This window comes from Peromyscus eremicus, chromosome 16_21 (genome assembly GCF_949786415.1).
Source record: "Peromyscus eremicus chromosome 16_21, PerEre_H2_v1, whole genome shotgun sequence".
Taxonomy (NCBI): domain Eukaryota; kingdom Metazoa; phylum Chordata; class Mammalia; order Rodentia; family Cricetidae; genus Peromyscus; species Peromyscus eremicus.
The window spans coordinates 35,232,167-35,259,101 of NC_081432.1; the positions used below are offsets into that span (position 1 = coordinate 35,232,167).

At 41.3% G+C, this 26,935-nt stretch overlaps 1 protein-coding gene across 1 annotated transcript in view; it reads left to right on the forward strand.

Moving 5' to 3' along the window:
* Positions 1–3,771: 3,771 nt before the first annotated feature.
* Positions 3,772–26,935, forward strand: part of Rev1 (REV1 DNA directed polymerase) — an 81,616-nt gene continuing 58,452 nt past the window's right edge. Inside the window, exons 1-4 of the mRNA XM_059281293.1 lie at positions 3,772–3,916; positions 5,212–5,274; positions 23,201–23,264; positions 24,036–24,165. Of these exons, the coding sequence (XP_059137276.1) occupies positions 23,211–23,264; positions 24,036–24,165 (184 nt within the window). The 5' untranslated portion in view covers positions 3,772–3,916; positions 5,212–5,274; positions 23,201–23,210. The remainder of the gene's footprint in view (positions 3,917–5,211; positions 5,275–23,200; positions 23,265–24,035; positions 24,166–26,935) is intronic.

Sequence of the window (26,935 nt, forward strand, 5' to 3'; positions counted from 1 at the left end):
TGGTGGTACAGGCCTTTAATGCCAGCACTCGGGAGGCAAAGGCAGGTGGATCTCTGTGAGTTCAAGGCCAGCCTGGTCTACAGAGTGAGTTCCAGGCCACACAGTGAAATCTTGTCTCTAACCAACCTTCCCCCAAATAAGAAAACCATCCTTTGCAACTCAATAAAATAGTTGATTCAGACAAGATTACCAATAGAGACTGAAACATTAGATGACAAGATATTGCAGAGGACATGAGGTTGACGAAAACATGACCAACTTACAACTTACATAGCGGGAACTACATTTTCAATAGGGAAAAATGGGGCTGTTACCACCCAACCAGGTGATTCCATTCACAGTGAGTAACTTGGCCTTTCATTACGATCGATTATCAAGTGTAGAGCAGTGTGCCGGACGTTTTCCTGCTGGTATATAATCGGAAACAATAGTGATATGTCCCAAGTCTGAGAAGTGATATATTATCCAGAGGCTACAGATGTTCCGTTAGTAAATTAAAATCTCTGCCACACTCTACTTCAGGCTTCACCGTTCCTAGAATGTTCCCTGTCCTCCATTCTCTGCCTGTGCACATGTCTCCCTCCCAGAACCAATCTCAGGCCAAGCTGTACCTTTCCCGACAGCTTCCCACTGTGCCCCACAGATTGCCCTCAGAGGGTAGCCCTGGTCCTACCCTGCAGCTGCGGCCTCTCTTACCACACTAACAACTTTCGGCAGACAGGAAATCAATGGGTTTGTCCACGGACACAAAAAACGTGGTACAGTAAGTGGCGTACAGAATGCACACCATGACAAATGGTTGGATCACAGGGAATTTTGGGAACTGTGTTGGTTAAATACGAACATGTATGCCTTTGAAAGAATTAAGTCCCAGCAACTCAACTCCGCTTCCAACATCCTCAGTGTGTGAGGGCTTGAACTAGTACCCGCTTGTTGGTCCATCTTTCAGCATAGTGGATAGAGTGTTTTGTAATAATCAGCACAACCTATGGCAACATGAGTCACTGTGAGCAGACCACTCCAGGGGCTTGAAGTTATAAAAGTTCCATGCTTTTTCATAGATATTTATATTTGAGAGGCGAGATGTGTATTTTCCAGGGAATTTACTGCCGGAGACCAAGGTGAATGAGTAGGAAAATCATGACCTTTTATCCATGACCCTTAAAGGGCCATTGGTCTGTATGCCTATGGACCTCTTAAGGTGTCAGTAATGATTGAATTTTTTCCTTAAATCTATTTAAATGAAGCTTAGAAAGGAGAGGGAAAAAAGTACAGTTCTCCAAAGGACTCCCAAGTTTGGGGGTCCAGACTGGCCATCTTAAGTGGCTGTCCCCAAAGCCCGGCTCACCTTAGAGAAGAATAGCCTTGATAAGAATAATTAAATGGGCGGGTGGATGTAGATGCCAGGATAAAGTTGATATAAGAATATTCTGAAATAGATAAAAAATAAACCCTGGGCAAACTTGTTCAGAACAAGGACTCTAGAGTTTGTCTACATTTTATTTCTGTGCGTTTCTCTTTGGATTGTTCCTTTTACAGAGAAAGACGGTTTTCTTTCCTAAGAGGCTGCAAACTAGTACTCACTAAAGTATTCCACGAAGGCACTGCCAAGGCACGTGTGCTGGTTACTTCTTGACACAAGCTAGGGTCACCTGGGAAGAGGGAACCTCCATTGAGAAACGCCTTGGTCAAATAGGCCTGTGAGCAAGTCTGTGAAACATTTCCTTGATTGACAATTGATGTGGGAGGGTCCAGCCCACTATGGGCGGTGCCATCCCCGGGCAGGTGGGCCTCATTTGTATAAAAGAGGAACATGAATGAGCCGAAAGGAGCAAGTCAGGAGGCTCCGCCCCTCTCTGATCTCCGCTTGCGTTCCTACCTCCACGTTCCTGTCCTGACTTCCCTTCATGGCGGACTGTAAGTTGTAAGATGAAATAAAACCCCCTTTTCTCCCCAAGTTGCTTTTGGTCATGTTTGTCACGGCAACAGAAAGCAAACTGGGACAGGCAGTTTATTTTTTGCTTGAGAAAATAACAGAAAAAGTAATCTTTGATTACGAAAGGATAGGAACAAAACTGAAATTGAAATACAGTGGGTCATTCCTTACAGAGTTCACAGGTTATTTTTCAGTCTCGAAAATCAAGTTTTGCCATTTTTCCTTAGTGGAAATAACTGCCGTGTAGAGACAATTAAAAAAAAAAAATCCTCATCAGCTTCATTGTTCTTTTTTTTTTTTTGTTTTGGTCTGTGTGGCATTTCAGTACACCACCTGCTGGTATTGCATCTAGGAGCTTGGTTTGAAACTCCTGAAATTACGCTGCATCTTTTCAGTTGTGGATCCAGAGATGCAGGGGTAGGGAAGAGAATACTTAAGTTGAATTTATAAAGGAGAGAGCAGAGGGAGGGAGAGAGACTGAAATTGAGACAGAGATATTGAGATTATATATATATATACACATATATGTGTATATATATATATATATATATATATATATACTCATTTTATTTGAGTATCTCCTGTCTTTCTGGGAAACTTGCAAAGTCAAGCTTCAAGAGTACTGATGTTTGCTAAGTGCTTGCAAACTCTTTTCAAATACCTAAGGTGGAGGAGCGAAGGTGTGGAACCTCGACAAGGGGCTTCATGTTTGAGCAATGCAACAATAAAGACTGTCAGAATAACCATGCAGTCTCCCATTGATCAGCCACCATAGAGGCGGGGGGGGGGGTAGAAATGATCCTTATGGTTTTTTTTTTTTTTTTGGCTAGAAAATGGAATTGTTAAATGTGTGTGTGTGTGCGCGCGTGGGTGTGTTTAACATTACACGGAAAAGCAATTTTCTTCTGGTCTGTGCTGCATGTGGGAAGGGCTACTGGCCGCAGGGGGAATGCGGGACCGGCCGTGGACAGATGAGGTGGGGTCGGTCGTCTCTGGGCTCTGGCCGGAGCTGGCTGCTAGCCCGCCGACCCCAGGGCGCGGTGCGCATTCCCGTTCAACTGTGGGGGGGCCCCGCCGAGTCTCCGCTCCGGGACGGAGCCTGTGCAGGTCTGCGTGCGTCCTTGCCGCCGCTAGGTGGCGCTGCCCATCAATTGCCAGTGCGGGGCCGCGGCGTGTTTGGCGCCTCTACGGAGCCCGAGCGGCCGTCAACCGGGTTAGTCCCGGCACCCGCGGCCCCTCCGCGGCTGGGGGGGCGGGAGGGGGAGCCCGGGTAGGGCGGGGCTGCGCGTCGCTTCATGCAAGCCGGCTTAGCCAGGCCGACCCCGGCGGGAGACGCGGAGGCAGCGTGGTGATGCGGCCGGTCCCGTGGTCCCGTGCCGCGCGCGTCCTTCTTCTCTTCCCCCCCCCCCCCCCCCGCCCCACTCCACCTCCACGCCCCCTCCGCCCAGCCAGCGACACAGTCACGTGCCGCCGAGGCGCTGCCCCCCCCTCCCCTCCCACTGCGGGCGCCGGCGCGCGAGGAGGGGCGGGGCCGGGGTCGCCTCGGGCCGGGCGCGAGCAGCGCGCGTGCGCCGCGCCGGGGTGAGTGCGAGCCAGCGAGCGAGTGAGCGAGTGAGCGAGTGAGCGAGCCAGCCGATCCCGGGCGGGCCAGCGAGCCGCCGCAGGGACGGGAGGTGGGAGGGAAGAGAAGGGGGGGACCTACTAGGAAGGAGAGGGGGGGGACGGACACGCAGAGCCGGGCGCGCGCTAGCGGGGCGGAGGGGGAGGGGCGGGAGCCGCCGCCGCCGCCGCGGAGGCCAGGCGCGAGGCGGGTGCCGTGACTGAGGGAGCGTGGGCCGCGGCGCGGCGCGGTTCGTGCGGCGCGGCTGACCGGCTGCCTTCCCCGGCGTTCCCTCCCGGCCGCGGCGAGGGTAGCGTGTACCGGCGGAGGCCCGTGGAAGCGGCTGGGCCCGGGCATGGTGGCCTGGGGCGGCGCGGAAGGTGAGCGACCCCCCCCCTCCTCTCCTCTCCCTTCCCCGGGCCGGCGGGTAGGGGGAGGGGCGCCGAGGCGCTGCCGCCTGCGCGGCCTGAGGCGCCGGGGCCGAGGCCGGGAGCCCGCGGCGCTGCCCCGAGGCCTGCTGCCCGCCGCGCCGCCCTCGCGGCTCAGGCCGCCGGGTTATGTAACGCGTGACCTCCCGTTCCCTCGCCGCCATGGCGCGGCCACCCCGCCGGCGCGGCCACCCCCGCGCTCCGTCGCCCCGCCGACCCCGGGCGCCCGCCACGGCCCTGCTTCTGAGTCCCACCACCACCACCGCCGCCGCAACTCACTCTTGGCGGATGCGCCGGCCATTCATTGACTCGCGCGTTCGAGGGTTCGCTCCAGCAGCGTCTGCAGAACCGGGCACGGGCGGGCGGGCGGGCGGGCGGGCGTCCGGGGCCGCGGTCCTCCGGCCTCGGCTCACCGCTCGGCCCCGGTGCACCGGCTTCTCCCTCTCCCTCTCGCTCTCAGGCATCCCGGAGTCAGCATCCGGAGGCAGTGGTTTCCCCACTCCTTTTTTTTTTTTTTTTTTCCTTGTTATTTAATCTGTCCCCGTCATATTCAGGACACCTGTCCCCAAGTGTCTTTGCAGGTGCTCCCTTCACACTTGTTTGTGCAGTTAAACTAACAGTCGAGGTGCAGGTGGAGAGGGCCACTTGTCTGTGTTTGGAGGCTCTTCCTTTCCTGTCCTACGTTTGGAAAGCTCCGACCTTCCTGTAGCGTTCCTTAATTGTTTACAGGTGATACACGGCTAATTAGAATTTTACTTCCAGTTCTTCTCCGGCCACGTATAAAGTGGAAGTGGTGTATAGGTAGAAGGAAACACATAAGATGGATTTGTACTATTAAGGGCTACCTAACAACTCTTAAATGATCTGTCTGGTCTCTCTGGCTTCTCTAGGCCTCCGAGCATGTCCAGTTCCTCCTTTAGGTAGAATAAGACATACTGTAACCGTGTTCCTGTGGAATGCACATTAGCTTGGCCAAATGTTACCTTCGATGGGCTTTCAAACGTAGGAGTCTCTGCTTTCCCACGTTGGCAGGGCTTTGCCCAAATGCTGCTAGAATACCCTTCCTCCCTTCCGGTATTACCTGGGCTGGACACTTGGAAGCTTACCTTAAGCTCTCCCTCCGACAGTCTACACATCAGTCTACATGTCCAGCATGACAGTCTACAAAAATGTACTTCGTTGACTGCTTAGGCTAGTTATTTGCCATTTTTCTTGAATTACTGTGATTTCTTGTTTGTGTCTTTTAGGTCCTTTGAGGTCAGTCTGTACCAATTCCTGTATCTTGTCATGAAACTTTACTCCTTTTTATGGTAAATAATGTTTATTTGTTTACTTTTTAAAATGTGGGGGTCACTTTTAAGATTATTTGTCCACTTTTTAAAATATGGCAATCACTTTTAGGATTAATTTCTATGTCATCTCAGGTAGAAAAATAAAAATTTTCAAAGTTAATATCCTTAAATGTATACCTCCATTTCCTTAACTCCAATTGAAAACTAAGATTCTAAATAAGAAAATAAAAAAATCTCTCCATAACCAGTCACTGTTAGTAAGTTCCAATGACTATGTATTACCTATACTGAAGCCATACACACAGTCTTGAATGGCTTCTGAAGTGGAGAGAGCAAAGCATTTAGATAGGGTTTGAATTTTTGTCTCTGCCAGTTGTATGACCTTGGACAAGCTTCTCATTCTTAGTTTGAAGACATCATTTTTTAGGTGGGGTAGCCGACTAATGAATTAGTGAGACTATGAGTCTGTGTGTACTTGGTGTTTTCTGTGGTATACTCTTGGTAGCAGGGTACTAACTAGGGCCTGGTGTGCTAGAGATAGAGCATGAGAAGGAAACTAACCACAGGAGACCTTAGGTACCTGTTGTCTACAGTAAACAGATTCTGAAGGTTGGTATGGTTCATTTTGCTTTGTTAGAATGTAAGGGATTGTAAATCATAGATAGCATAAGCTGGGCTTGGTGGCGCACACACCTCCAATCCCAGCGCTAGGGAGGCAGAGGCAGATGGATCTCTGAGAGTTTGAGGCCAGCCTGGTCTACATAGTGAGGTCCAGACAAGTTTGTGAGACCCCCCCCCCCCAAACAAAAACCAAAATAAATCACAGGGCAGGTTAAACAGAATATTGAAAAATGAAAAAAAGACCTACTGTGTGCTTCTTTTCTTTCTTGTAATAACGGCACCAACTGAGACATTACTGTGCATATTAATGGCTATTTTACAAATTTAATTTTCTTTGAACACAATGTGAGAGTATGATAATTCAAGTCTTTAGAGATAAGTTGCATGTTCTCTTAGTGTCTCATCTACTTGTAAACAACACACAAATTCAAACCTTAACTTTTAGTGTTACCTTTGAATTGTGGGATTGGTTCCTTCACTGGTCTCCTTACTTCACTTGCTGTTCCTCACATAATGATCAGAGTGATCTTTTGAAAAAGAACTTGAATTGATCTTTCTTGCTTACAATCCTCCAAAAGCTCTGGGTTACATACAGAATTGATTCTAAACCTTTTATCCCCGCCATCAGGGCACTGAATGATTTGGCAGCTGCCAACTTAGCCTTACCCCATGACTTCACTGCTTGGTCTCAGGATGCTGCCCAGGCAGGTAACACTGGACACCTCTTCTGGGTGATGCCAGTTGTTTGTGTCTTCCATTGCTGTCGTTTGCTTCAGAGAGCCTTCTCCTGGTCCCTAAAATAGAAGCAAGTCTCTCTCTTCCTTTTGTTTGACTATTTTGTTTGCTTTTAAATTTAAATTTTATTTTTGATTTTTGTTCTTTTTCTCCATTGTATTTATTATCAGATGCATTTTTTCACTTGTTAATTTTTTCCATTAGACTTGTTGACTCACTCTTCCTAACTACAGGCTAGAGATTTTACTAGATTTATTTATAATTTTATCCCCAGTACTTAAAACTGCCTGGTACCTAATAAGCTCTTAGTAAAAGCTGTTAAATAAATGAATGGTGTAGTTGATTTGGACATTTGACAACTTCAGTCAAGATCCTGCCTGCTACCACTTACTGATTGCATGACCCTGAACAGATGAATGACTTCTGGTGCCTCATTTTATTCATCTGTATATGATGACAACAGTATCACCTACCTTACAGTATTATAGTGAGTAATTGAGTTAATATATGTAAAGTACATAGGTCCGAGTTTTCTATACTTTGTGTGGAGACCAGAGTTCTGTGTCCAATAACTCGGATCCGGTCGCTTTCTACCTTAGCTTTTGAGTCAGAGTCTCTCACTGAACCTGGAGTTTGCTTGCTGCCATTTTGACTAGACTGGCTGGCTCCTAGGAGCTTCCTCTTAAGATCCCGAAGCTCTGGAGTTAGAAAGAAATGTGCACACTGCACCAGATTTTATGTGGCTGAGGATCTGAACTCAGGTCCTTATGCTTGCAGACTTCAGTGAGCCTTCTCCCCAACCTCTAAAAAAAAGAACAAAAAAACTTTTAAAAGTTTTACTTTACATACTGACAATCTTTTTTATTGTTGTCATGAGATTAAAATTGAATTTGTTTATATATTTTTTGAATGAAATTGTGTTGGCTACCAAAATTTATTTGACTTTTCAAAGTTTCTCTATATGTCTAGAATAAGATAAAAAAGTAAACTGCTGAGAATGGGTGACCTCTATTTAGTCTTAATGTGTATGTAAGGTTTTTTATTTTCCTATCTAAAGAAGATGGCTAGGAATTATTATCCCAACAGCCACCCACTAGAGTGGCTTTCATCGGTTTTGCTTTGAGGTTTTACTGGAATTATGATTGTGGTGATGAAAGAACTTGTTAGCGGCTTCTTGTCTTCTGACAGGAAAATCCTGGAAGACCTCATGGAAGTCTGATTTTTGTAGTGTTTAAGAAGGAGAGGTGTTTTAGTATCGTCTTTCATGTGATGGTTTTCTGCCATCTTTCACAGGTTTTCCCTACATGTTGTATTTTGGTTCTTGTAAATTGCAGCTTAAAGCAATCTAGTAAGTCTACATGCCTGCCTTTGACTTCTGTTTTTATGCGTTGTTTTTTTCCTTTAGTGTTCAGAGAAATAATGAGTCCATGACTTTGTAAGAGTAGATAATTTGAGCTAATGCATCTCGAGTTATTCTTATAAACTTAAGAGTCTGCCTATGACAGTTACACTTGCATAACACGTTATTTTTACTTAGCATTTGTCTTTGGCAAACTGGCTTTTTGTAGTTTGTTTCATATCTCAGTCTCAAATTTTAAGTCATAGGATTCTAAGCTTTGTGCCTGAAACTTAAAAAAGAATATGAAATACTGATTGTTTAACATTTGTTCCAAAATTTAATAATCATAGGTAAATTATTAAGTATGGACTATGTTCCAGGGCCCTTTGCTAAGTGGTTTCTCATTTAATATTCAAAAGTAGGCACATTTATAAAGAAACAGATTTGTAGAAATGATATTGCTTGGCTGGGTCACATGGTACAAAAGGAACCAGGATTTACCTATTTCCACCTGATTGATGACCCAGGGTCCTAACTCTTTTGTGAGCTACATTTAAAAAGGACAAAGGTTTGCATTTTTTGTCATCTGTTTTGTAAGCTTATGTTCCTCCTAATTACTGGCAGTTGTTTTTTTGTTTTCCTTCATTATTTCTGCCTAAGAAGAGGGTGTCTGATCCCTTGAAGCTATAGTTACAGGTGTCTACAGGATGCTAGGATTTGGACTGCAAACCTCATGATTGCATAGCAAGTTTTTACCCATGGGGCATCTCTCCAGCTCTCAGAACTGTAAAGAGTTTAATACAGATTTAAACACGGACATTAAGGGAAGGAAAATACAAGCATAATAGGCATGAGGGAGAGGTAGAGGGAGGATGAGCAGGCATGCAAGCGAGCTTGGGAAACCTAAGAAGTGAGTCTGGACTTTTCAAGAGAGAGTGAGCATTTAAATGTCACAGCAGTTATATGGGTGATGATTTTGTGGCTTTTAACATTACGTTGTTCTAAGAATTGTACTGTTAGAAAATTGGCACTAGGAAGTAAAAAGTTTTGACATATAATGCTCTTAAATTTTGTGCTTGCTTATCTGACCAGGTAGAGATGATTTAAGAAACCTTTTATTTATTTTTTTAAATTACATTCATTTATTTTGTGTGCAAGTGTCTATATGTGTGAGTGTACATATAAGGAAGTCAGAGGACAATTTGTGGGGAGTTGGTCCTCATGCTTGACTCCACTGAGCTGTCCCCTTCCCTCCCTCTTGATATGTGGAGGTCACGGGACAGCTGGTAGGAGTCAGATTTTCCTGTGGAGGTTCCAGGTGTTGAACTCATTTTATCATGCTTGACAGGGAGAACCATGGTCCACCGAGCTGTCTTTCTGGCTCATGGCCAGTTTGGCCCCATGACTCTGTATGTGTGCTTGCATATGTAGACGCCAGAGGACAACCTTGAGTGCTGTTCTTCAGGTACCATCCACCCACCGTTTTTATAAAACAGGGTTTTTCGTTGCCTTGGAATTGGACAAATAGGCTAGGCTGGCTGGCAAGGGAGGACATGGAGCCCTCTGTTTCCTCCCCAACCAAGTGGGTGCCACCAAACCAGGTTTTGTTATTTATTGTTGTTATTTTAAATGTGGGTTCTGGTGTTGAACTGAAGTTCACCATCTGAGCATCTAGCCCCATGGCTTTCCATGTAAGCAGGGGTGGACCAAAAAGGTCTGTGATGTTAGAGATAAACCAGAATGTTGATTTCTGACTTAATCTTTCTTGATCACACTCAAGGTGTAAGAGGAACTTCTTGAAGGTTTAATCATAAAACAGTGGTTGTATAGTCTCTAAATTCCATCATTCTTAACATCTGAGATTACTAAGAATGGGCTTAATTCCATTTTTATCTTTTAGGCACTAGACTGAATTATGTAACTGATTCTTTGGGCTCAGGATCTCTCTGTGGTGCTAGGAATTGAACTATGAACCAGACCCGCAGGCAACTGCTCTTCCACTGCGCTATATCCTAGTAAATTGTTTACTTGTGCAACCTTGGGGAAAGGTCCTATGAAACTTCAAAGTTTCAGCTTTCCTTCCTGAGTTTCAAGGGCCTCCTCTCCTCTCTCCAAAAGGGAGTGTTTCATTTCAGAGGAAATTGCTTTTCCCCTGCCTCATATAATCTAAAAGGATTGCCTTCTGTTGAGGATTATAACATTTCTATTGATGCAAGAGAGTCTAAAACCTGGGATGAAGTTCGTTTCAGTCAAACATTTTATTTGCATCATTTCTTTTGTAAGTTGGGTTTATAGATACTTTCTGATTAAAAAAATCTCAGTTGTCTGAAAATTTTGGTATTTGGAATTTCTTTAAGTCACATTTTTTGATCTAGGTAATTTCCTGCTACTGAGTGAAAAAGTGAGTTTTTTTGTGCTTGAGATGGACATGTTAATCTACTAATTAAACTTGTAAAATGTTTTGAAGATTGTCATTTGGACTTTTAGTACTTAAGAGGGAGTACTGACACTTTGAATTTGTGATAGTGGAGGCTAATATTCTTCTGCATATCCTTTATGCTTAATAGAAAGTCTTATTTCTAATTGTCTTCTAAAGATCATATTAAATTCTCTTGAAATTAACTTTCTCAGAATCTGTTAGCTAAGGTACAGTATACTGTGGCTGTTGTGATAGATACCTTATAATCCCACACTTGGGAGGTAGAGGCAGGAGGGTAATGATCAAAAATCATTCTCAGCTACTTAGTGAATATAAGGCCAGTCTGGGCTACATGGGAGCCAGTCTCAAAACCAAACAAACTCCAAAACAAGCATAGTGTACTAAACTTGAATTACACTTTGAGTATCTTGAAGAATATAGCATCTCATCTTTAAAGGCAGTGCTTTTCTTTCTATATATTAGAACTACTCAGCATGTAGGCAAGGGAAGAGTCCAGAAGTTTTGGGAACTTAAATTTTCTTTTTATGTTCATTTGCAGTTACATTGACTCTAAAGATTAGTGAGAAAAGAGACTTGCAGAAAATGGAACAGATAGGAAAGAATTTATATGTGCGTGTGTATATATATAATATATATATTATATATATATATATATAGTGTGTAGGTATGTATGTGTTTGTGTGGGTGTGTACATGTGAAGGCTAGAGGTCAATGTTTGGTGTCCTCAATTGCTCACTACCTTAATTTTTTTTAATTTTTTTTTTGTTTTGTTTTGTTTTGTTTTTCGAGACAGGGTTTCTCTGTGTAGCTTTGCGCCTTTCCTGGAACTCGCTTTGGAGACCAGGCTGGCCTCGAACTCACAGAGATCCGCCTGGCTCTGCCTCCCGAGTGCTGGGATTAAAGGCGTGCGCCACCACCGCCCGGCTTACCTTAATTTTTGAGAGAGGCAATTTCACTGAACCTGTAGCTAGCTCATCCATTCAGCTAGGCTAGGCTGGCCAGACACCCAGTGAGCTCCAGGGATTCACTTCACAGTTCTGGGATTAAAGGGGCATGCTACCATGCTTTAAAATGTGGGTGCTGGTGACCTCAACTCAGGATGTCATGCTTGAAGGACAATCACTTGGCTCCTAAGCCATCTCCCCAACACCAAGTTAGATCGTATTTTTAAACTTCAGTTTTTCCATGAGATTTATTTTTAGTTGCCTATCATTGGTGTTCATTTACCTTGTGAGTTTTAGAGATAGTAAAATGTACAGGTGGAATGCACAAGATGAAGATTTCTGTCCTTATTCTGTGCTGTTTCCCTAAAGTAAAATAAAATTTAAGCTTCTTAGGTTGATAGTTAAGGCCTTCTGTTAGATTCCTTAGCTGTCTCAGTTCATCTACATCTGGCCATGTGTCCATCTCAGTTAATTCTAGAATGTTGCCTTAAGCATCTCTGCAAATTTTTTTTGTAGTTTTATGAGTTTTTCTTTCTAATATCACTGCTTCTTCTCTTTCCCTGCTTCCTTCTACCTTTAAAAGCACATGCAAGCTGGGTGGTGGTGGTGCACGCTTTTAATCCCAGCACTTGGGAGGCAGAGGTAGGTGGATCTCTGTGATGAGTTCAAGGCCAGCCTGGGCTACAGAGTGGGTTCCAGGAAAAGTGCAAAACTGCGCAGAGAAACCCTGTCTTGAAAAACCAAAAAAAAAAAAAAGAAAAGAAAAGAAAAGAAAAAACAAACCACTGCAAAAGACTAGAATTGGCCAGGTCAACTCTGTCCATATTAAAGAATTAAGATTTAGCTGACTGATTTTTAAGGTCAGTGACTTAGGACCAAGTTGGTCCTGTCTTTGTGTTTCTACTTTTCATACATATGGACTAGTTGGTGTTAGTCTAGGTAGACCTCATATTTAGGGCCTATTTTCTTTTTTAATCCTATTAAAAATGTGACTACTAATGTGTCCACCACAGATATGTACTAAATTTTCTGATGGAAAAGCATCTGTTCTTTCTTTCCTTTAAAAAAAAAAGTTATACTTAATTTGTGTGTGTGGCTAGTGGTGGGTGTATGGAGGTTAGGAAACAAGCTGTGGAAGTCAGTTCTCTCCCTCTGCAGCAGTGGTTCTCAACCTTCCAAATGCTGCAGCCCTTTAATATAGTTCTATGTTGTAGTGATCTCCAACTATTAAATTATTTTCATTGCTACTTCATAACTAATGTTGCTGCTGTTGTGAATCGTAATGTAAATATCTGTTTTCTGATGGTCTTAGGTGACCCCTGTGAAAGGGTCGTTGGACCCCCCAAGGGGGATGGGACTCAGGTTATGAGACTTGGCATGTTTACTTACTAAACCATCTCACTGCTCCCTAAGTGTGTTTCTGTTGTGTTGTACTAAACTAGCTTAATGCAATAGAAGTGGTCCTCTATAGAAATTCATATTAATAATCATTGTTAGTTTCTCCTTTGAAAATAAGTATAACTGGGCATGATATCACACTCCTTTAATCCAACATTCAGGAAGCAGAGGTAGGTGGATCTCTGAATTTTAGGGCAGCTTGGTCTACACGGCAAGTTTCCAGGTCAGTGAGATCCTGTTTCTAAAATCAAAGTGATTTTTGTATCACAAACTAACAGTTCAACTTCATCAATAGTCTAGCTTCTCTACACTGGAAGGCAGTAGTAGTTCTTGGCTTGTCTATTCTGTAGATATACTGTAAAGATTAGTTGTAGATATAGAATCCTTAGTAAAAGGTATAGAAATAAGATACTACTAGTAGTTGGTGTAAATGGAAAGAACCTAAATGCTAATAATTTAAGGAACACTGAAAGGAAGAAACTATCAAGTTTTAGTAAAGTTAATTTTTTATAAGGTAGAAACATGGGTAATTTGCTGTGCTCCTCCCTTCTACTTTTTTCTTTTTCTTTTTCTTTTTTCTTTCTTTTTTTTTTTTTTAACAAAATATACTTTAATACACGTAAAACAAGGGGAAAAGTGTTTTTAACAAGGAATACATAGTAAAACTGAATATTTGGTCAACATGACAGTGCACTGAATGAATAACAGTCAGTAATGGGAGGAGTCTAACAATAATCCCAAGAAAGGATAGATCAGGCTCATTTTCAGAAAAAGATAAAAGGATATGAGCAAAGCCCAGATCCCATTCTCTTGCTTTAGTTTTGGTTTGGAGAGTGCTTGTAGCCACTTTTATTAATAAAGTCCTCAGAGTTTCGTGCTTTTCTGCTGTTGATCAAGATAGTTCTTTAGCTGGGTTGGTGGCACTTGTCTGCAGTCCCAGCTGCTTGGGAGGCTGGGGTAGGTTAGGAGACCCTGACCTAAACCTAAAAAAAAAGGTATATCATCTAGTATAGGAATTGCTTTATTTTAGTAGAGGAAAAAAAATCACAGAAAACTAAAGGTAGGGGGAAGAAAATCCATAATTAAAGAATGGGGGAGGTAGTTAATATAAAACTTGACTAAAACATCCCAGCATTGTACTATTTAACATTTTTCTAAAGGGTATCTTACACATAACACTCATCTTAGAATGCATGCTATCTTGGTTTAGTATTCCTAAAGACAGGTCTAGAAATGAAAGCTACTGTTTGTGGTTTTATGGAAATAGTAGGGCTTTTTACTTGGGTGTATAGTTTTCATTTTCTCTTTAAATAGCTTGATGTGTATCCCTTCAAATTAAAAAAAACCTAACATTCATAGATAGGTTGGTTCTGCTATGCTTCATGAGGTATGGAATTGAAAAATGTCTGTACTGCTCTTAAAATTTAGAAATTTGAGAACCATCACCCTGAGACACTGATGGTCTGAATGGTTGAGTCAAAACAAAATCTGAAAAAGCAGCTGTACCTTTGTATTTAAATGAATCACAGAAGGTCGTTGATCTGGTGTTAAAACCTCCACTCTTTATGGGTAAAATAGGAGTATGTTGATACAGGCACTCTGAAAACTTTTTTAGGCCTGTGGGTTTGTACTCCTTTTATTTAGCCACTCCTGAGGGAGGTACATGGTCTTTGTAAATTGCCTTTGTGTTTGGTTTCCCACTGCCCCTGGTTCCAAGAAAAAAGTCATAGGCACTATTGCACAGACTTCTTGGAGAGGTTGACTCTTTGCCCAGCTTTGTGCTCCTCACCCTCCTATTTGCCAGTCTCTGATCCTGTGATATGCTTCTAACTTCCTGCCTTAAAAAAGTTTTTAAAATTATGGTAAAATACTTAAAAAACCAAACACTTCTGATGATTCTTCTTCTTTTTTTTTTTTAATTTTAAAAATTTGATGAGTAATGTTTTGCTTGCCTGTATGTCTCTGCACTACATTTGTGCCTGGTAACTCAGAGTCCAGAAGAGAGCATAGGATACCCATGGGATTAGAGTTAAAGATTGTTGTGATCCACCATGTGGGTGCTAACAGTGGAGCCCACCACAGTCCTCTGAAAGAGCAGCTAATGTTCTTGACTGCTCAGTCATCTCTTCAGTTCCAGCCATTGTCAGATGAAGTGAAATCCATTGTTGGTGAAGTTCAGCAACGTTAGTACAGTGTGCAACAGCCATCACCACCATTCATCTCTAGTTCACTTTCATTTTGACCTAAGATACTTCCTTAGGTCACCCATCTCCAAAACACATCATTCTACTTTCAGTCTCTAAAAGTAGGGTGATAAGAGTATTTATCTTTTTTTCCCTCTAGCTTTTTTGCTTTGCTTTTTAAAAAATATACTATCTTCATTAATTTTACAAATGGTTGCATTTGCTTAGCATAATATTTTTATGACTATGTTGTATCATGTGTTAAATTTCTTGAGTCTAAATAATATTTCCTATGGGTATATGCCACTTTTTGTTTGTCATTTTAGACCAATGTACTTTAGGGTGGTTTACACCTTTTAGCTACTGTGCATGCTGCTGCCGTAATAATGGGTGTATAGGAAAATCTGTTACCCTACTCAGAAGTGCACATAGAGATAATATCATTCTGCTGTAATGCTTTGAATTCCTGCCAGTCTCATTCCCACAGCAGAAACCTCATTTTACATTCTCGCCTAGAGTGCTCAAGAGGTTCCAATGCCTTCCCATTTCAACATTTATTTTCTTTCTTGGGAGATGAAAGCAAGAGGATTAGGAGTTCTTGGCTATCTGGACTATATAGACTCTGACTCAAAAAACCAAGGGTTGAGAATATAGCTAAGTGATAGAGCACTTGCCTGGGGTTCACAGGCTCTGGATTCAATCCTCAGACTCCCCCATGTACCTTCTCTGGTAGCCATCTGTTTGAGTGTGAGGAGGCATCTCCTTGGGGTTTGTATGATTGGTAAATGTGAACATGTGTTCATGTACTTATTGGCCATCTGTACATCAAATCCTGCACCTATTTTTAATTAGATTATTTTTGTCATTAATGATAAATTAGTTTTAAATAGTCTATATCTTAATCGCTTATTGAATATATGATTTCAAATATTCTCTCATTTTGTAGGTTGTTTTTTCACTACTGTGTCCTTTGAAGCACAGTTTTAATGTAAAAAAAATTTTTTGTGTATGAGATTTGGCTACATGTATGTATGTGTACAATGTGTGTGCCTGGTGCCTGTGGAGGAGGCCAGAAGAGATTGTTGGATCCCCTGAAACTGGAGTTACAGATGGTTCTAAGTTGCCATGTAGATGCTGGGAACTGAACCTAGGTCCTGTACAAGTGTTTTTAAGTGCTGAGCCATCTCTTCAGCCCCAGTTTTTACCTTTCCCCCTAAAAAAATTTAGTTAAGATTTTTAGTTAGCATACAAAATAATAATTTTATTATGGAATTTTCAAATGTATATCATTTATTCATTTCATGATATATATCATTTGTTCATATCATCTCCCAGCTCCTCCTCCTTTGCTCCAGTTGATCTTCTGTCATAGTTTCCCTTCTGCTTTCACAGTATTAAATCTGAATATTGTCTAGTTTATCTACTTTTTTATTGCTTTGCTCTTCATATTGTATTCAAGGAGTCATTGCCAAATCTGCTGTCAAATGTTCGCCTATTTTTCTTTCTAGAGTTTCAGAATTTTTGCTCTTATGTTTAAGTCCATTTTTAAGTCTCTTTTGAATTTTTATATATGGTATAATTTGAGGGTCCACCTTCTTTCGAATGTGATATTCCAGTTTCACTAGCACTATTCCGTTTAAATGGCTGTCCTTTTTCCATTGACTGCTTATGGAGAAGTCCTTTTAAATACAGATGTCCCTGGGTTCCATTGTCCCTGAAGCCAATTAGGAGGTCTTCAGTTGTAAGTAAATGCTTAAGTACCACACTGATGGCTAAAGTAAGGAAAAAGAAAGGTATTGAGTAGAGAGATGGGAGTGAGCCCAAACCAAACTGATTTTAGCCTTTCCTAGAAGTGGGGTGGCCACAGGCGATTTTCTTTGTATTTGTGTTACATTACGAAGTATGTCATATTACTGAAATGTGCACATTCATTAATTCATTGTATATTTGTTTTAGTCAAAAAATACTTCTTATGACTGTTAAGTAAAGGTAAGGTAGCACTTTACATCTGGATATGACTATAGTAATGAGATTTATTAAAAGTCACTCAAAGACGGTTGCATTTATTTTGGTGGTTGGTTTGTTTGAGACCAAGCTAGCCTCAGTTGGCTTGAACTCACAGTCCTCATGCCCTAGCTTCCTGAGTGTTGTGATTACAGGTATGATTTACCATATCTGGCTTGCTTGCTTTTTCTTCCTTTCTCTCCCCACCCCACTACCATTACCACTACTGGTTAACCCAGACTAGCTGTCCTCCTTCAGCCTCGGTTATCCGAGTGTTGAAATTACAGATGGACACCATCAAGCTTCAGTTTCATGAATAGTCTGCATATTTAGAGTTACAAGTAATGTAACATCAGATTAATTAATGGTACATATGTATTTGGGAGAGTTTTGCCAGTGTGTGAACTATTATAATGGTGTTAGTAATTCTTTTTTAATAAATAGGTGAAATACCACTTTTGCATGAAAATTATTGTTCTTGATGAAGATCATTTCTTTGGTAAATACTAAAATTAAGAATCAAATGTGGTGACTAATGCCAGGACTTAGGCTGAGTCATGAGGATAGCTGTGAGTTTCAAGCCATCCGGGGCTATATATACTTTGTGTCAGAAAAACAAAAAAATAAGCAAAAATAAATAAAACTTAGCAGTAACCGTGGGAAGCAAGCAAAATGAACCTTTTGATGGAGTGTGAGCAGCCTCTTACCATGCACATTGAAGTCCAGAATGAGCTGTTTGTGGTGTACCCAGCAAGAGGGACATGTGTGCTGTGGGATGTTCTGTATGGCAAATGTGTTGCTCTGATTGGTCAATAAATAAATCACTGATTGGCCAGTGGCCAGGCAGGAAGTATAGGCGGGACAAGGAGGAGAATAAAGCTGGGAAGTGGAAGGCTGAGTCAGAGACACTGCCAGCCGCCATGATGACAAACAGCATGTGAAGATGCTGGTAAGCCACAAGCCACGTGGCAAGGTATAGATTTATAGAAATGGATTAATTTAAGCTGTAAGAACAGTTAGCAAGAAGCCTGCCACGGCCATACAGTTTGTAACCAATATAAGTCTCTGTGTTTACTTGGTCGAGTCTGAGTGGCTGTGGGACTGGCAGGTGAGAGAGATTTGTCCTGACTGTGGGCCAGGCAGGAAAACTCTAGCTACACATGTGCTTAAGTAATTCTGTGACAAACAGATGCAAGTAGGCTCTAGTGAGATTTTGCCTAGAACAGGGTAAGTCAGGAAGCCTTCTACTGTAAACATCTCAAATCCCAGCTGCTCCACCATTTCCTTCTGTTTGCCACACCTGGCTAGCTGTTGCTGCATGTTGACATGGGACTGGGTATAAATGTATTTGATAATCACTAATTTGGCTGGTCTTTTTTACCTGAATATTTTCTTACAGTGTCAGTTTGCAGAACCTTTCTGGGGTTGAGGCCTTTCTGGCTTCTTCTGTAGAGTCCCAGAAACAAGAAGCAAGAACTGAGAAGTCTTAGATTTATTTTAGTTGATTAGCTTAAAACAGTCCAATCTATCCGAGTTGTTGTTTTAAAATCTTTGAGGAAACTATTCAGACCCTAAATCCAAAACTTAAAAAAGAAAGAGGGGACTGCTAAAGGAGGTTTAAGTTTACCTCCAGCTCTCTTTACTCTGGTTACATCTCTACCTTATGTGCATATATGGCCCCATAAGGGAATTTTCTGAGCACTAGTCAGTTTCTGGTTTGTAGGTGAAGAGATGTCAGACTTGGTGCTCCTGTGCTCACCCTGTGTCATAACTAAGCAGCAGTTCTTGAACTGGGCTTTGAGCATAGGTCTGTCAATACTAAGTTCTTTCCATTGTTTTGTAGAGGTTGGCTGCTTGTTTTATCTTGAGTACCATACTCTATAGTTTTCAGAGGGTTTCTAAGTATGTTCTGATTTGATTTTTCACTCTGAACTGGCAGGGTAGAATACTGTAATAAATAACTAAAGTTTATTGCAGACATACCCTAAGTGCTGGGAATTTTACATTCATGAGTTCATCTCTTACCTGTTTTTGAATTTAATTTTTTGACACTGTTATTGATAGCTTCTCTGTGTTCAAGTTGCAGGATACAGAGAAGTTATAGGCTATATTAGTTTGTGTATTAAGTTTTAGAAACTGTTTCTCACTTTATCTGAAATTATCACACACTGTGGAATTAGCTTGGAAAACCCAATCTGTAAGAGTTTCACCCGAAAACAAGGTGGTTTTCATTTACAAGTCTAGCTTGATAATTGATTACTTGTCAATGCAGGACATTGCTTCTCAATGAATAGAGTAAAGAGGACATATTGTAATTCAGAACATTGCTTGGAACAGAGAGGATGAAAACAGCTTTTTTCTTTTCTTTCTTTCTTTTTTTTTTTTTTTTAGCAATATTCTGCTAGGTTATTGGTAGCCTGATCCATTGCCCCTCCTCTCTTTAGAGAATTTTTTTTTTAAAGATTTATTTATTACATATAGTGTTCTGCCTGCATGTATCCCTGCAGGCCAGATGAGGGCACCAGATGTCATTACAGATGATTGTGAGTCACCATGTGGTTCCAGAGTCACTCAGGTCACTCAGGACCTCTGGAAGAGCAGCCAGTGCTCTTAACCTCTGAGCCATCTCTCCAGCCCCCGAGAAATTCTTATTTGAATAAACAGGCTAGTTTCTTTAAGTGGAAAACCTTTCTGTAGATAAGACTGCAGAGACATTGATAAACCACTTGTCTTTTTTTTTTTTTTTTTTTGTTTTGTTTTGTTTTGTTTTTCGAGACAGGGTTTCTCTGTGTAGCTTTGCGCCTTTCCTGGAACTCTCTTGGTAGCCCAGGCTGGCCTCGAACTCACAGAGATCTGCCTGCCTCTGCCTCCTTAGTGCTGGGATTAAAGGCGTGCGCCACCACTGCCCGGCAGATAAACCACACTTCTTTGTTGATCTTTGTAGTCAGAAGGTTTTCTACGGTCCCACTCGGCCCGCTGGCCTGCAGCCACTTATAAAATAATCACTCAGAGGCTTAATATTATTTATAAACTGTATGGTCTATGGCAGGCCTCTTGCTAGCTAGCTCTTATATCTTAACCCATTTCTATTAATCTATGTTTTGCCACGTTTTCCGTGGCTTACTGGTCTGCTGGCATGTTGCTCCTTGGGCGGCAGGCAGACTCTGCCTTTCTCTTTTCTGTCTCCTTGGATTTCCTGCCTGCCTCCAAGCTGCCTTGCCATAGGCCAAAGCAACTTATTTATTAACCAATGGGAACAACATATATTCACAGTGTACAGAAAGACATCCCCTTCCCCTTTTCTATCTAATCAAAAAGGAAGGTTTTAGCTTTAATATAGTAAAATTATATATAACAAACCGTTATAAAGCAAAAATTACAGTTACAATATCTAGTCTGTATTTGACAAAATTGAATATTTTATCCTATATTTGTGAGTCTAAAGTTTCATATTTAATTTTATCTTTTATTATAACCAAGGAGAATTATAACTATTTAGTTTTCAACTACATCAAAGACTCCAGAAGTACATAATATTACCTAAGTAAACAGGAAGAGCATTGTGAGCAACTTCCAAAAATTCTGGACATGACAGACAGCTGGCTGCCTGGACAGTCACCCAAAGTTCCTCTGCAACGTTGGAGCATCCATCTTCAGCATATAGGACAGAAAAGGGGAAGTGCTGTGGGATATCTTTCTGTACACTGTGAATATGTGTTGCTCTGATTGGTTGATAAATAAAGCTGCATTGGCCTATGGTAAGACAGCTTACAAGCAGGCGGGAGATCTAAGCAGATAGGCAAGAAAAAGAAAGGCAGAGGCAGAAGAGACACCAGCTGCCACCTAAGGAACAACCAAGATGCCAGCAGACTGGTAATGCCATGTGGCAACTTATAGATTAATGGAAATGGGTTAAGTTATAAGAGCTAGCTAGCAAGAAGTTTGCCATAGGCCATACAATTGGTAAATAATATAAGCCTCTGTGTTTTTACTTGGGTCCGAGCGGTTATGGGACCCCAGGTGAGAGAGATTTGTTTGGACCTGGGGGGCTGGGTGGGACCTGAGAAATTTATGACTACAGATTATTATGGATTAGCAGAAATTTATGCTTTTAGATCATGACACATAATAGAGATTTCCTTAGCATCTTCTTTATTTAATATTATATTACCAATCTTGTAAATGATTTGTAGTTAATTCTCATCTACTGTGTGGTTCTAGTTGGTATCAAACATGGTTCAATTGCCAGTTTTGTCTATACCACTTTTAGGAGAGGAGATTTTCATGATAGTACTATTTGTTAAACTATTAGCACAGAATTTGATTGTGAATTTTTAGAATTTTTTTGTTAACAATTCAAGTTTTTATTTCAGCTATATGTGTATGTATGTGTGTGTGACATGTGCTTGGTGGTGGGGGGTGGTATGTGCACATGTGAATGCAGGTGCTGGTGGCATCCAGAGAGAGAGTGTCAGATCTCTTAGAGTTGTAGTTAGAGGTGGTGGTAGTGGTGAGCTACCAGATGTGGTTGCTTTGGCCAAACTGGTCCTCTGCAAGAGTAGTGTGTTCTCTTAGGCTCTGAGCCATCTCTCAAGTCTTGGAAAAAGACTTTGTTTTTTTGGAAATAGGCTGTCACTAGGTAGCCCTGACTGGCTTGAAACTAACTCTATGTAGACCAGGCTGGCCTTGTAGAGAATCATGCCTGCTTCTGCCTCTTAGATACTGGGATTAAAGGTGTGTGCCATCATACCTGGTGTGGAAAAATGTTCTAAAGCAAGATAAATAGATGGTATATAGGATGAAATAATCATAGTAATTTTTCCAGTATTTGGCCACAATATATTTAGATTGTATTTCTATTGTTAAACCATGTTTTACAGCTCACATGTAAATTTATTGTCTTTACTCAACGTATTATTGACTGCCCAATGTACAATATACAATTAATAGCACAATTTTATGTGTTTCCATTATAATATTTGAGTATGTGAAACAAGATTTTTGTTCTCAGTGAAATATGAAGTGTATATATGAGTGTACTGGCTAGTTTTATGTCAGCTTGACATATGTATAGTCATCAGAGAGGCGGGAACCTTGATTGAGAAAATGCCTCCATAAGATCAGGCTGTACACTAGCCTGTAGGGTATTTTCTTAGTGATTGATGCAGGAGGGCCACCCTATTGTGGGTGTGTTCATCTCTGGGCTGGTGGTCCTGGGTTCTGTAAGAGCAGGCTGAGCAAGCCATAGGGAGAGATGGCTCAGTGGTTGAGAGCACTATCTGCTCTTCTAGGTTAGTAGGATTCAATTCCCAGCACCCACATGGCAGCTCACACCTGTCTGTAACTCCAGTTCCAGGGCTTCAGACACCCTCACACAGACATACATGTAGGCAAAACACCAATGAACATTAAAAAAAAAGTATTAAAAAAAAGAATGCCAGACCTATTAATTTGTTATCAGGATAATCATTCCCCTATGATGTATTCTTTTTTTTTTTTTTTTTTTTTTTTTCTTGAGACAGGGTTTCTCTGTGTAGCTTTGCGCCTTTCCTGGAACTCGCTTTGGAGACCAGGCTGGCCTCGAACTCACAGAGATCTGGGATTAAACTGCGCCTTTAATCCCAGCACTCGGGAGGCAGAGCCAGGCGGATCTCTGTGAGTTCGAGGCCAGCCTGGGCTACCAAGTGAGTTCCAGGAAAGGCGCAAAGCTACACAGAGAAACCCTGTCTCGAAAAACCAAAAAAAAAAAAAAAAAAAAGGGCGTGCGCCACCACCACCCGGCTGATGTATTCTTTTAATGAACTTCTTGGGGGACATTTTGAAGGACAGATTTGTTATACTGTGTATGCATTCTTGAATGTCTAGTATGACACAATTTAAGAGCCATTATAGGACAGGTGATAAAGGAAATATCTTAGTAGATTGTTTAATTAGTGATAACAAGTAAGTGGAGCTGTCTTAGTTGTATTTAATTGATGTTTTATGCAAGGTGAGAGTGTTGTTATTTAGGAGTGAGATCCTTGCCCCAGCTACCTTCCATACACAGTTGAAAAGTGTTTAAATATAAAGCTTAACCTGTAAGGAGGATGTTCTATGGATAGATTTCACTTACAAAGCAATCTGAAAATGATACATTTTGAAAAAGTTTACTTGGGAGTATAATTTTGTCTTGCAAATTGGACATTTGAATTTTTAAATTTCCCATTTTCTTTGATAAAATATCAATGAAGAGTACATTACAGTATAAAATTGACTTTTTTTTTCCCCCTCTCCAATGCAGAAGCTCCACCATGAGGCGAGGTGGATGGAGGAAGCGAGCTGAAAATGATGGCTGGGAAAAATGGGTGTGTTTTAATGAATAAAGATATTTAAATGTCTAGATAATTTTTGTTTTTGGTTTATTACATGGTTTACAATATAACGTAACTTTATATACCAACTCTGTGTTTCTATAATGCATTGAAAACCTTAACACTGTTGATAAACTCTAACCTTCCAACTTTATTTTACTGTCAAGAATTTTGTCCTAAGGAAGCATACAACAACTTGATATATTTTATCTCAACCTTGCTTAGAATACTGAGAAATAGGAAAAAAACATAAGTATCCAGTAAGTAGGGTGTTGTCAGTTAATCATCTGTATATAGTAAAATACTGTGCAGTTATTACTTAGCTTTGTATGGAATAATAGCCTTGATTAAAACAGTGGATAATAAAGGAATATTACATATGATTCTAATTCAGTGTTGTGAGACTTAGAAAGACTTGAAATTAGCGTCCCAAAATGTTAACTGAATGGGGTTACAACAACTTTAATTTTCTTTGTATATCTTATTTTCTGAAAAAAAAAATATAGTGAGCATATGCAATTTTAGTAATCAGTAAAAAGTCATTTGCAGTTTGGACAAACTATGTACCATTAGTTGTCACTTGTAATTTTACTTTAAAGACATATTAACAGTCAAGCCTAATTATTTTAAGGTTAAAAAAAAGAGACTGTATTCATAAATATGTCAAGGTGTTTTTTTCTGCTTTTTATTTTTTTGAAGTTACAAGTGTGTGCCAGGAAAGTGCTTTAACTGTTGTTGATTGGTGTGTCTTTTCTTGGACTGTAGGGTGGGTACATGGCTGCCAAAGTCCAGAAACTGGAGCAGCAGTTCCGGTCAGATGCTGCTAAGCAGAAGGATGGGACGCCGCCATCTGCAATATTTAGTGGAGTTGCCATCTATGTTAATGGATACACAGGTTGAGTACTTTTTACTTTTTTGGTGTCCAATTTTATCATTAACTTTTTAAGATTGAGAATTTTTGTGTTTTTTTGTTTTGTTTCGTTTTTACTTCTATTCAGTTGTTTATTGTCTATATATTTACTTTTCTTCTGCTGTAATAAAATACCATGACCAAGACTACTTATGAAAGAAAGTTTATTTTTGCCTACGGTTCCAGAGGGATGAGACCTCATGGCAAGGAGGCATGGCAGCAGGAGCAGGGAGCTGAGATCACATTTTCAACCTCACACATGAAGCAGAGAGCTTGAACTGAAGTAAGGGTAGTCTACATACTCTCAGAGCCTGCCCCCAGCAAGTGTAACCTGTAACCTCACCACAGTGTTCAGATATTCGAGCCTAGGGGAGGCATTCTCATTCGAACAACTACATTTCACTCCCTGTCCCCAGAGGCTTAGTGGCCATTATAATAATGCAAAGTGCATTTAGTCCAACTTCAAAGCCCCCATAGTCTTCCACAGACTCAGTAAAAATAAAACCCTTTGAATTCTAAAAGCAAATCACTTTCAACATATAATGGTACAGAATATTCCTAAAAAGAGGTATGGGGGCATAGTAAGGAAATGCTAGACCATGCAAGACTGACACACAGTTGGGTAAACACCAAATCCTCTAGCTCAGCAGTTCCCAACCTGTGGGTTGAGACTCTTTCACAGGGGTCACCTAAGACCATCAAAAAAGAGATATTTACACTACAATTCATAACACTGTAGATATTACAGTTATGAAGTAGCAACAAAATTAACTTTATGATTGGGGTCATCAGTACATGAGGAACTGTATTCAAGGGTCACAACATTAGGATGGTTGAGAACTACTGCTCTGTCTTCATATCTGATACCAAAAGGCTTAGATGGCTCCACCCCTCCAGCTTTTTTGCCTGTAAAAATACCTCTCTCACAGGCTGGTTCCATTCCTTGTATGCAGCTCTCCCGGGCAGATGTCTCACAGCTTTGGCACCTCCAGCATTTTAGAGTCTGTACTGCAACTCTGGCTTCACTTTGACAGCTTCATGAAATGGCCTCTAAGGGCTTTCATGCAGGCACTCAAGGTTAGGGTTGGCCCTGAGGCCCCTTGGGGTGCATGCTTATGATTTCCCAGAGAAAGAATCTTATGTGCTTTTTTGCCTGTAAAAGGGTATACACATAGCTGAGAACATTTTAGTTGCCAAAGAAGGTCAGGAAAGGGCCATAATTGTCAGTTTGGAAATGGTATCATTCAGTTACCTTTGGTGGTGGTTGTCTCTCCTACTAGCTGTATCTGCTCTTACTGAGTGTAGTATCTGGAGTGGATGAGTAGTTTGTCCTGTTTGTGAGTTGGAGAAGATAGCTGGCCATTTCAGTTACTTTTTACACAGTTTCAGCTATGAACTTCTGTATTAAGAGTTACCTACACACACACTTTTGGACATGTAGTGTATCTGTTCTATCAGGTTTTTGGGTTTTTTTTGTTTTTTCAAATTAATTTTTTTTTTTTTTTTGGTCATCAAGTAACCTCTTCCTGGAGTTTCATTTACCCAACCTAGATTTTTTCCTTCCTGATCAGTTAGCACTTGTCTTTGGTTATTGGATATTATGCCCCAAATTTTTCTTATTCTGAGTCTTATGATAATTTTTTGTATGTTTTTCCCTTGCAGTGAATAGTTCTTAATATTTATGTCAGTATTATGATTTTTTTAACCTGCTGCTCAGCTGACTGATATCTGTTTATCGTTGAAGGTCTCTGTTCATACATCACTTTTGCTTGATTGCCTCATTGTCTTCATACTGATTGATATGATTTCACATTGTTCCTCTGGAGCTATGGCTCTTCATGTGTCTGAGTATTAGCACTCATTAGACCTTAGCATAGGTCCCTGTTATATAGACAAGCAAGAGCTATATTTTCCTTGATTGCCTCTGTGGTGACTGAACCTAACCATTTCAAGAAAGTTTTGCTGAGTTAAAATTAAGTATTAATCAGTTGACATATTTGCTTGGCTTGGTGAAGGCAGAGCATGCTGCTTGTAATTGTAAGTTTTGCTGGTCAAGTGGTAACTCAGAGTGGATGCTGGTAGGCTCTTAGCGTTTACCTGTAGAAAATGCAAAATTATTTTCTTCATTGTACATTGCAAAATTTAAGTTCTATAGACTTTGGTCATATGTATTCTGAAAGACTAAAAATGTTTGTCTTACTTAGGGTTTCTATTACTGCAGTGAAACGCCATGACCATAAAGCAAGTTGGGGAGTGAATAGTTTATTTAGCTTCTGCTTACACGGCACCATTCACCACTGAAGGAAGTCAGGACAGGAACTCAAACAGGGCAGGATTCTGGAGGCAGGGGCTGATGTAGAGGACATGGAGAGATGCTGCTTACAGGCTTGCTTCCCATGGCTTACTCAGCCTGCTTTCTTTTTTTCTTTTTTTTTTTTTTTTTTTTTTTTTTTTGGTTTTTCGAGACAGGGTTTCTCTGTGTAGCTTTGCGCCTTTCCTGGAACTCACTTGGTAGCCCAGGCTGGCCTCGAACTCACAGAGATCCGCCTGGCTCTGCCTCCCGAGTGCTGGGATTAAAGGCGTGCGCCACCACCGCCCGGCTCAGCCTGCTTTCTTATAGAACCCAGGACTAGGCTGGGCAGTGGTGGCGCATGCCTTTAATCCCAGCACTCGGGAGGCAGAGCCAGGTGGATCTTTGTGAGTTCAAGGCCAGCCTGGTCTACAGAGTGAGATCCAGGACAGGCACCAAAACTAC